We start from the raw sequence: 11,354 nt of genomic DNA, 5'->3' as shown, positions 1-11,354 counted from the left end.
GTGGTACATTACCAATAGTAATGGGTATGCTAATGACTGGGTTAATGGCACCTGAGATTGAGCCAGTAATGGTCAGATAATAAGTTACTTGAAGTATGTTGCAGTTGAGGAGTTTGGTTGGGGTATTAGGGACAGCAATAGGAGGTGGACGCCATACTGTGGAGCTATGAGCTGCCACTGGTTCACTAGCAACGCTGGCTACTGTTACATTATCATAACGATGGTGGCCCTGTGCTGTGTAGTGAACATGCTTGCGGATTGAAGCAACAATTTGGCGTACATCTCTGCGGCTCCCATTTTCAACAGATACTTCAACTGGTATGGCGTCTTTAAGTATGCAAAAGCCAGTACGTGGCACAGTAGCTGTGATATTAATAGGACCAGAAGCACAGCATAGACAGCAAAGGGTTTTACTGATCTCCATTGCTTTTGGGGTATGAAGTTGAGGATTATTGATAGGGATGACGCTACCAACATTGATGTATGCTTCGCAACGAGTGTCACGCTTGAAGATACCATCTTTCATAACCCTGGCCTCTATCTTGTAGTCTATACGACCACATGTACCAGTGTACGAGGCTGGCAAGTTACCACTTCCCAGTTGAAGGGAGAATGGAAATTGGAAATTACCAACAGGGAATTGACCCCCTCCTGCTGTGTTCCTGTCCCAAACATGAACGAAGGTGTCAATGTAAACCTCATGGGCTCTATAGTGGACAGTGTGACGGTGCTCCCCTGATCCTCTCTCTTCTGACCAATGGACGTCGGCTGCTCCAACTATTCTGACTTGAATTGCTTTGTAGTCTTTGGGCTGGTCGTCATTGACAGCTATGACAGTACCGGTTACAGTGCCACCGGTAAAATAAACGCCATTTGGAGGATTGTTCAACTCCAGACGAAAATCCTTCATAATTCAGCTTCAGTGTAAACTGTAGTAGCTTATGAGTGGGGCTTAAATAAGAAGCAAATCCGCTCAAGCAAATCAAGCAATGCAATTTGATCTATAGCTCCACCTACCAGTAGCTCCACCTACCAGTAGCCCCACCTAGTAACAAAACATGTAGAATTATTCATGAAAAATAATTATATTTTTAAAACTGATTGGAGGAGAGAAAAAAGAACAAAACAGAATTAAAATTGATGATAATTTACATGAAAAAATGATTAATGAACTGATGAGTGGATTAAATGCTATGATACATAAAAATAATAAATCCAGGGCTGTGTAGCCACCGTGCAAAAAGAGATCATTGTAAAAGTGTATTTGTGTGTGAGTGAGTATGCTATGGTTGCTGATTGATGCCTCCTTAAGCCAGTAAAGGTGTTTTCTCAGTTGAAGCATTCAAACTAACACCTTCCTTACAGATAGGGCAGGATGGGGACTGAGATAGCCAGTCACAAAGGCATCTATAGAAAGCAAGATTAAAATGAAAGTAGAGTACAGGTGAACTTTCAACCACAACAAAGTACTTGAGTAGCCACACTATTGCAAGTCAAAAAGGAAACCTTATGCTCACAACCATTGCAGTGGCATTTTATAGTAAATAGCACTAGTAACTTACTTCTTATGATAAGCATGTCTACAAGGACATAGTACTATTATCTCTCTATCAAGGAAGTCTTCTAAGCACACAGCACAAGACTACAGTTGTGGCATCATAAACTATACACCATTTAATGCTTCACTTACATCACAAAGGTTAGACTGTCTGGCACCTTCACTAATTGAATATTTTACCTATTAATTTATACAAAGGAAGTTATAATTGCCGTAGGCATGTCTGATTTTACATATTTATAAATAAAATAATTGTGAAATTTACAATGTGATGTAGGTTGGTAAAAATTGCTAATCTTTGATCATCAACGTAATTGTAATGAGTACAATAAGATTCAATTCACCCAATACAATCATTCTGTGTTAACAAAAAATAATTTGTTCTCACTTTGTTACAGTTCTTTAATAAACTTTCCTTCTCTTGTTTTAATCTTCTACGCTCTCTCCACTCTGGGCTGAAATTAAATAGATTGGTTAACAAAAAAACCACTCTGTATAAACAGGAGGGTTACTAGTAATAACAACATGTAACAATGTGTGGCATAGATCTATAGATGTTCAGATCCAAGCGTACCATTTTGCACAACACATGAGGCATAGACACATCAGACAAGCTGCCGCCAAGAGAGTCCCAGTGGCTAGCACATAAGCCAGAATAGGACTCTCACTGTCTCTGTCTGCCATTTACAAGGAAGGAAATGCCCAGCAATGCAATGGCAGCATGAAAAAATAATACTAGCCCCGCCCTTATTAATAATTATAATAATAAGTTCACTTTGCGCATGCGCATTAGTTTCCCGCCTAAAATCTGGATTTGATTAAGGTTTAAAGCTGATACAAAAATTGACAATACTTTAGATCTAATTCTGCCTTCTGTTTTGGATGACTGTAAATTGGGCTTTATACATTGTAAGTCATTATATATATTTTTTATGTTGTTGTACTTGCAAAACTTGCGCTATAAACACGGCTTGAAAATGAAGCACGTTAATTAGAAATAAAAAAATTACACATCATAAATAAAGGAATGTGGCTAAAGAACAAATACAAAGCTCTAAGAAACAAAATAAAAAGGAGACAACAAGACTAGTAATCATTATTGAGTCATTCATAAAAAGACAAACAGAAAATTGAAACAAAACAATTTATTACCGAGGCCTCAGTGAGGACACTCGTATTTTAGAAATGTCTGTCCACCTGATTTTAATACAACTGGCTCCTTTTCTTTATAGTGAGTAACCAGCTCTATTACATCTTTAAATGGCTAAAATAATAATAATAATTGTGTTATCAAAAATGCAAAAAAATAAGTTAAATATTTAGCAATGTGCATGTAGATTCATACAACTCAAAATTAATTTGAAGGTAAAAATAATTACATATACACTCACTTGTTCGTCTACTTTCTCTTCGCCTAAAACAAATTGCTTATCTGCTCTTTTTCTTATTCTATTATAAATTAATCATTATCTTTACTCTTGACGTTATGAAGATAATACCTTAAATGTCTGACTCCCCCATCATGCCACAGCGAGAGTGAGTACTCACCAGGGTTCCTAGTGTTATCACGAACAATAAACGTCCCATCCTATAAATAATAAGTATGGTATTATTATTCCATATGTTACTCTAAATTGTGTTTAGTGTTAAGGGAGCTATGTATACATGTACACCATGCATGTAAGAGTGAGAGCTTGCTTTTGAATATCTTCTTATTTTAGCTTCAGCGTTTTTGCGATCCAGTGTAGAGTGATACCAGCTCTGAGATGATAGCCCAGCGGCTTTCTTTGGTAATGGAGGCTCTTCTGCTATAGGAGACCTTAATGGAGGCCTAAGAGGGAAATGCATTTAACAATATGGCTAGATTTAGCTTAAAGAATAAAAGAAAGACGTTCCTGTGTTAGAACTAACTTGAAAGCAGGTTGCTGTACTTCTTCTTGGGACTAAAATTAAAAATACATAAAATATGCTTCATCATTGTAGTCTCTTACTTGTGGGGGATCAAGACGAGGTCTTCCAGGAAGGGGAGGAGCTGCACTTTCTTGTTGAAGGGGTGGCCTTAAGGGAGGAGTATTGTTTAGTTGTGGTCGTGGTCTACCAGGAAGTAGTGGCACATCATCTTGCGGTCTTCCAGGAAGAGGAGGAGCATTGTTCTGTTGTGGAAGTGGTCTTCCAGGAAGAGGCGGGGCACCATTTTGTTGTGGGAGTGGTCTTCCAGGAAGAGGTGGGGCATTGTTTTGTTGTGGTAGTGGTCTTCCAGGAAGAGGCGGGGCACTGTTCTGTTGTGGTCCATCAGGTAATGATGGACGTGGTCTATTAGGAAGAGCTGGAGCATCATTACCTATTAAATAGCAATAATTGTTTAGATCTATTCATTGCTTAGATCAAATTTTACCAAAAATTAAAAGTAGAGGATTCTTCATTTTTTATAATTTTTCCTTATACATATACATGTTCTTATGTTGTGTAAAAAGTTTGAACTGATTCCAATCAAAATTGGATTTTTTTATGAATTTTTTAAAGTTCCTCAAAAATCGGGCCAAAGTCCCTGTACTATAGTAGAGGGATTTTAGCCAAATTTTACCAAAAATTAAAAGTAGAGAATTCTTCATTCTTATAATTTTTGTTGATACATATACATGTTCTTATGTTGTGTAAAAAGTTTGAACTGATTCTGATCAAAATTGGATTTTTTATGAATTTTTTAAAGTTCCTCAAAAATTGGGCCAAAGTCCCTGTACTATAGTACAGGGATTTTAGCCAAATTTCGCCAAAAATTAAAAGTAGAGAATTCTTCATTTTAATAATTTTTTTGATATATATACATGATGTAGAAAGTTTGAACTGATTCCGATCAAAATTTGATTTTTTATGATATTTTTAAGTTGCTCAAAATCAGGCCAAAGTCCCTTGTACTGTATAATGCAACAAGCAACAAAAACAGAATCAATTCTTTCTATGTAAAGTATTTGATCACTATTTACCTTGAGGGAAACGACCAGGCAATGGAGGTTGCTCCCCTCCTCCTCCTCTTCTGAAAGGATCTTTAGGTCCTTCATGAGCTGTTGTTCCTGGGGATGGAGGAGCCTTATTGAATGGAGAAGAGGTTGGTGGAGGCGCTGGCTGTTTGCCGGGTAATTTTGGAGGTGGGGGAGCTTCATTCTCGGCTTCCATTTGTTTTCTTTTAAATACATTCATAGCCGCATTTCCTGAAGAGTCCCCTCCCACTTTTGGTGGTAGAATCGATGGTTTATGACTCGGAGAAGGTTCTTCTTCACTCTCGGAGGAATAACGCTGAGTCAGCTCTTTTACAGACTGTTTCCTATCAACTTTACGGCCAGTCAACGGACTGCGGTCGAGCTCAATAGCAGCTTTCTTTTCTCCGCCTCCTGACCCTCCGACATCTTTCTCTCCCGTGTCTAGGAACTTTCCAGTCAATGCCGCAACTCGTTTTCCTTTAGGAGCAACTGCTGGTTTGAGCCCGGGCTTGGGAGGTTTTGGTTTCTCAGCAGTCAATGGTTTTGGAACATTAGGTGGTTTTGGAGACGATGGTGGTTTTGGAGACGATGGTGGTGTGGCTTTCTTAGGCAGTTCAGGTTCCTTTGGTGGCGGCTTTGCAAATTCAAATTTTGGTTTTGGGGGCTCGGCTAAAGGTAAAATAATAATATTATGCATAATTTACATCACTATTACATTATATTATAATATTGTATATCTGAAAATTTATTGTATTTTTATTGTCAGTTAAATGTTGTTTGTTTTCGACTTCAATAAAAACAATTCTTATTACACCATAATGCATAACAAACAACATGCATACTAAAAATGAATTATATCTCTTATGAAAAGATATCCTTGTGAAGTAATTCTTATCATAGCAGAGAGATACATGATATAACAACAAACCCCATAAGAATGGAATACTACTCAGATTTTATTCAGTGAGAAACCATTTGCCAAAATTAGTCGATGCCCAAGGGACTAACTCTTATTTGCGAAAGAACAACTATGATAACTGACTGACCTGGTGGTTTGGGTGAAGGCTCTTTCGTAGTTCCTGATCTAAGCCTATTGCGTGCCATAGCTATCGATGATGCAAGATCACCTCCGGACGAAGGCGGGGCAGGAGAAGGAGGAGCAACTGGCGGTGGCTTTGAAGACTCAAATGAAGTAGATCTACAGAGGAACAAGAGAAAGGAATGTTAATGCACTATTGTACACTGAAAGGAAGACTCATGGTGAGTGAACAATGCTCTAGTAGCGAGTTTATACACAATATATAACTAGGGGAATTTGTGAAAATGTAAACTAATCAATGAAGCATAATTGGAGATATAGTACACGCTCAAGCAGCCAATCAACAACATCATGCCAATTGGATCCAAAAGGTTTGTTTCAATTTAATTAAGATATACATCTCTAGGGCAGAACTGTTGCTAAATGCAGTGAAAAACAGCTTATTAGCAAGTGAAAGGGTGTATACTAAACATTAAGTACATACTAAGAAATGATGGTAACAAGGAAGCTAAGGGACAACATGCTTCTGTTAAAAGCTACCATTTCTTTTATATCATAGCTACTAACAGTACAAGCAAGAACAGCTTAATGGCTCAAATAACATAATAATTTTCTGTAAAAACTCATGCAAGAAAATAAGAACTACATGTATCTAAAAACACTAACAGTATGAAGAGAGCTACATGTAAGGACTGGCTATATTGTCCATGTTAATGAAGCTCACTTTCTTTCAATTGGTGGAGTAGCATTAGACCCTCCTCTTAATCTCTTCTTCATTGCTGCTAGCTCACTAGCTAAACCACCACCACTAGCTCCACTATCATCATCATCATCATCTTCTACCGGAGGAGCTGGAGCGGGTGGTGGAGGTGGGACCTGTTATTTTATACAAAAGATAAAGTTGATAAGAATTGTTTTTTAATCGCTCACAGCTGGAGGCTTGGTCGAGGAAGGTGGTTTGGGAGGAGGAGCCTGTCCTGATGTGGCCAGTAACTTTGACTGTTGAATCTCCTAAGGGACATCAAAACCTTTTTACTAATACCAATAATAGTCACAAAGACACAAAGATGCTAAACTTTATCTCACTTAAACTTTGTGTCTTTTATAATTAATTCTCAAGTTGGTGCGTGACAAGTACATGTATATGTATGCATGGAATTTGATGAATTTAACAACAATAAAAGTTATCTAGTCCACCCACACATGTAATTACTTACTTGAAAACTTGTTGGTTTGCTTCCCGACCCAGGACGAGGTGGAGCTTGCTGGAATGCTGTCGATTGCAGTTTATTTTTTTGAACTAGGGAAAGAAATAATTTTGTTTTCTTATAATTAGAAATCTCTCACCATTAGCAACTGTCTGATTGATAGGCGGTCTAAGCATAGGCGGGGCTAAAGGGGAAACTGAATCAATTGGTTGTCTCTAAAATAAAAAGAAGGAAATTTAACAATTTTAGCTGTACAATAACAACATACACAGTACATACCATTGGAGGTCTCATTCCGATACCAAACGAAGGAGCTGGTGCTGGTGGTTTTGAAACCTGAGGCTCTTCTTCCTCTTCCATGCAATCGTAAATCTCTTCATCTTCTTCTGGCGGGTTTAAAGGTGGGCGGGGCATATCATGTACTGGAAGAGGTTGTCCTGTAAATAATGATAAATAAAAATAATAAAATTAATAATGATTTTTAACACCTTGTGGTGGTCTTATCGGAGGACGAATAATTGAAACCCCAGGGGACCCAATTGGCCCACCCATAGGGGGTCTAACTGGAGGGGGCTCTCCTTGACCTTTATAAAAAGAATAAACACACAGTCCATTAAACATTGGAGCACATACCAGTCATATCGTCATCAGCGATATCGTAAATATCTTCATTATCGCCATACCCAAAGTCGTCTTGTGTCATCCCCTCAATCCCTTCTATAAATGACACAATGTCACATGATAGTCATGTGATCAATAACTATAATAGTACCTGGTGGACAGTCATAGATTTCATCATCTATTGGTTGCTGGTCGGGCGGAGGCCCCATTGGCGGAGGTGGGGCCATTGGAGGTGGAGCTGGTTGGAAACCTTGAATCTCTCCCTCGGGCGGAAGATCATATATTTCATCATCTATTGGTTCTTCATTAGTCCCAGGACCACCAAGACCCATCCTATTAACAAATGATGGATTAATACATTGTATACATGTATGTGTATATCTGTCACTCATAACATGTGTATTGATATTAATATGCACAACATGTGGAATAGGCTTCACTGGCTCAATTTTGGAGCCACTTTAAAAATTTATAAGAAATCCAATTTTGATCGGAATCAGCTCAAACTTTCTACACAACATAAGAACATGTATATGTATCAGGAAACATTATGAAAATAAAGAATTCTTTACTTTTCATTTTTGGCAAAATTTGGCCCAAGTCCCTGTACTATAGTACAGGGACTTTAGCCCGATTTTTGAGTAACTTTTAAAATTTACAAAAAATCAAATTTTGATCGAAATTAGCTGAAACTTTCTAGGTAACATAAAAACATGTATATACATCAGAAAAAAATATAAAAATTAATATTTCTCTCGGAGCCAATTTTGACATACTATAGCCCATGGTCTTAGTGGAAGAATACATGTATGTGTAGATATATAAGAATGCTTTCTCCTAACTCAAATCCTAAGTATTGCATATTCTCAATTGGCATTCTGTGCATGGATACTCTATGTCTATACTTACTGCATTCCATCAAGAGTATTACTACCAATTCCGTGTGCATGGAACTTGGCCTTTAGAACTGCCAACTGTATGAAGAATATAAGTGACTCTAAAACAAGGACTTTAGTACTTACATGTACATTTGTTTTATTAGTCATTCCCATTTGCTGCTGAACTAATGAATAGAGAATAAAGATGAGAAAAAAAGAAAGAAAAGGACGTCATTGTAAAGTTATTTGAAGTTGTCATTTTATTATAAATTACTTGTTGCCGATTCTTCATACTCATCCTCAATTTCATCGTCATCTGCTGATACAGTGTCATATCATGTGTGAGTGTGTGTGTGTGTATGTTATAGAAATAAATGATACAGATAACAATAACAATGTATATGATAACAATGATCTATCCCTCTCTTTGTTGAAACAACAATAATTGCAGCAAATTAATTTGCAACGATTAAAATATTCATCCCTCTTACCGTCATCAAAAGAGTCCTCAGCTTCATTTTCATCCTCCATATTGCCGTCATCATAAATATCCTGAAATAAATATTAAGTATTGACTCTGTACAATGTATCGAATATTTGATTACCTCAGATTCATCTTGCTGATTTTCATCTGGGACAGCATCTACACACATAACAATAACGAAATGACTAAAATAAAAAAAGCAAACACTTGAATACCATAAATGTCTTCGGACTCTTCGTCGTGATATCCTGAAGCATCCTGAAACTGTCCAGGATATCCCGGGGGTCCTACCCCAGGGTGAGGCAGAGGCGGACGCATATTTGGAGGACCCGGCAAACGGGACGGAGGCATGGACGAGGGTAAAGGAGGTGGCTGGGAAGAAGGCAATGGAGGAGGCTGGGAAGAAGGCAATGGAGGAGGCTGAGACGAAGGGAGAGGCGGAGGAGCTGAAAAATTAGAGGGAGGGCCGGAACGAGGAGGATTGGGAGACGGACGAAAATTAGCAGGCGGAGGCTGAGGGGAGGAGGAGGGGGGAGGAGGGAGGGGGCCCCCACGTCCTGGACGAGGAGGCAGTGCTGGTGCCTCTGCTCCACTTGGAGGATATCCACCAATTGGACTAGGAGAATAACCCCCAACAGGATTAGGAGGAGCAAGATCAGATTTATTGCCTTTCTTTTGAGCACTAGATAATACAGAGGTAATATGATCTGTTATGCAGTGTACTAAGTGCAGAGGACTTTATACTGCAAGCTATTATTCATTACGTATTGAATTCTGTACCAAGTAAACACAGACCTGCACACATTCTTATACTGGCTGAGACATTAAACTAAACACACACTCGTGTATGCATTTTAAGTGTAAAACCAACCTTGCTGCTTTTTTTTCTTTCTTTAGAGGGGCCCGACCAGGCAAATTCCCGAGTGCTTTCTTTAAAAGTCTGAAATTGAAGTTAAAAGAGAATTCTAGAAAGTGTCCTTTTACTTTTTTTTCTTCTCTTCTTTCATTGATTCTAAGGTCTTGAATTCGTCCCAGGTCAATAGCTAGTAGGGAAAAAGAGAGAGAGAGGGGGGGGGAGGGAGGAGAGAGAGGAAAAGAGTGATATTTGTAACAATAAATAGAAGAATTCCAGTAATGTATGTCAGTACAAGTACATCATAACAACATCCCACATTAATCCATGTTTCATTACCAAAAGTCTCTGCCCATCTATCTGAAGAGACTGGAATTCTCCTATGCACGACTCGAGTTTGGAGGATTTCAACCATTCACAAACTTCAGCCATACCCCAGCCTTGCACCTCTGCTTCTGTCACTTGATTCTTACTTGATGGCATCTTAAGAGAATGAGCTGAAGAGGAAGGGCAGACAAAAAGAACTAGAAGGATAATAAAGAAGAGGAGAAGAGAGTGAGATAAGGAGAGGAAATGAGTTGCAACCATACAAAATAAAAATAAAATTAAAATGGGAATTGGCACTTAATACAGCATAGCATTTCTAATAACAGGAAAGAAGTGGGTAACATTTCAAAACAGATCATGACTCAAATAATTGTAATTATAAGATTGGACAGTACATCCCTTGTGATAAGGATATACAATCTACATGTACATGTACATGTACATGTACATGTACATGTACATGTACACAATGTATACATACAATACATACAAGCAGATACAATACGTACATGCATTATTGTACCTAATATATACAGGACACACAAATTGCAACTGCAACATGTGTTGCTTACATCTGCATCTGTTTGTCTGACATTAAAAAGACATTATTGTTTTGCATACACACACACACACACACACATTTATGCCTCCCTTATTGTATGTATGGTACATCAACAAATGTACAAACATTTCTCACAATAAGGACGACACTCCCTTCCCTTACTAAACAACCACAGAGTATGATTTTGGCAGCCTCATAGTGTTTATTTCATGTACCATGACTATAAATAAGTTATATATAATTAGCATGGTGAGACTAGAAAGACTCTACTTCATTTGATATTAAGCAAAAGTGTCTGGCAACATTCATCGGTATTAGGTGGAATAAAATTGTGGTTTGGGTGCATCTATCTAGTTATAGGCATGCTTAAATATTTATTAGTCTTTTGTCAACATTGCTTTTATCTAAAATGCCAATCATTATAGTAAAGTGATTTTTTATGTTCTCAATGTATATACATACTGAAGGCTCAGTTTCATGTCACTCATTCTCAGAATAGAATAATATGCACAAATCAGAACAAAACCAACCGCCCACTTCCAACAGCTCCGAGGAGAGAGAGAGGCACGCTAACTAAATATACATACATTACAAGCCAGCTAATTGATTTTTACAAGGTGATAGCTCTCAGCTCATATACTTTAAATACGCTTCCTAAACATGTAGCCCTACAAGGCGAGAGCACGCTAGAGCTAACCTTATGTCAATCGCCGGTAGCTACCTGGCTCGACTATCAACCAGTCAGACAGTTATCCGAGTCAAAACGAAGTAACAGCGATAAAACAGGTCCCCTTTAGTCAAAGGTACATACAGGAAGGGTTTGGGGCGTTAACCTCATTAAGTTTA

General features: G+C 38.1%; 3 protein-coding genes across 4 annotated transcripts in view; all 3 read right to left on the bottom strand.

Moving 5' to 3' along the window:
* Positions 1-1,037, bottom strand: part of LOC105316120 (arrestin domain-containing protein 3-like) — a 1,821-nt gene extending 784 nt beyond the window's left edge. Inside the window, exon 1 of the mRNA XM_020003020.1 lies at positions 8-1,037. Coding sequence (XP_019858579.1) covers positions 8-910 — 903 coding nt within the window. The 5' untranslated portion in view covers positions 911-1,037. The remainder of the gene's footprint in view (positions 1-7) is intronic.
* A 94-nt stretch (positions 1,038-1,131) lies between these two features.
* LOC109587814 (RING finger protein 24-like) lies at positions 1,132-2,285 on the bottom strand. Its single transcript, XM_020004037.1, has 5 exons — positions 2,133-2,285; positions 1,947-2,013; positions 1,691-1,738; positions 1,563-1,642; positions 1,132-1,407 (listed from the first exon to the last, which is right to left on the bottom strand). The coding sequence occupies exons 1-5, from the start codon at positions 2,240-2,242 to the stop codon at positions 1,308-1,310; spliced, it is 405 nt and encodes a 134-aa protein (XP_019859596.1). The 5' UTR covers positions 2,243-2,285; the 3' UTR covers positions 1,132-1,307.
* Positions 2,286-2,545: 260 nt separating this feature from the next.
* Positions 2,546-11,327, bottom strand: LOC105316114 (basic proline-rich protein-like). Of its 2 annotated transcripts, none has more exons than XM_020003995.1 (26): positions 11,206-11,327; positions 9,959-10,143; positions 9,751-9,809; positions 9,638-9,706; positions 8,982-9,448; positions 8,888-8,925; positions 8,774-8,834; positions 8,557-8,601; positions 8,427-8,467; positions 8,314-8,378; positions 7,556-7,737; positions 7,417-7,500; positions 7,272-7,367; positions 7,063-7,220; positions 6,923-6,998; positions 6,793-6,875; positions 6,506-6,586; positions 6,300-6,451; positions 5,583-5,734; positions 4,543-5,205; positions 3,550-3,899; positions 3,470-3,501; positions 3,257-3,389; positions 3,058-3,146; positions 2,950-3,007; positions 2,546-2,822 (listed from the first exon to the last, which is right to left on the bottom strand). In XM_020003995.1, the coding sequence occupies exons 2-26, from the start codon at positions 10,100-10,102 to the stop codon at positions 2,718-2,720; spliced, it is 3,483 nt and encodes a 1,160-aa protein (XP_019859554.1). In that variant the 5' UTR covers positions 10,103-10,143; positions 11,206-11,327; the 3' UTR covers positions 2,546-2,717. The 2 variants fall into 2 exon arrangements, with proteins under 2 accessions (XP_019859554.1, XP_019859559.1); XM_020004000.1 differs by having other exon boundaries at positions 8,557-8,598.
* Positions 11,328-11,354: the final 27 nt, after the last annotated feature.

The sequence above is a fragment of the Amphimedon queenslandica genome, unplaced genomic scaffold (genome assembly GCF_000090795.2).
Source record: "Amphimedon queenslandica unplaced genomic scaffold, v1.1 AMPQUscaffold_13513, whole genome shotgun sequence".
NCBI classification, from domain to species: domain Eukaryota; kingdom Metazoa; phylum Porifera; class Demospongiae; order Haplosclerida; family Niphatidae; genus Amphimedon; species Amphimedon queenslandica.
This window is presented reverse-complemented; position numbering and strand designations above follow the sequence as displayed.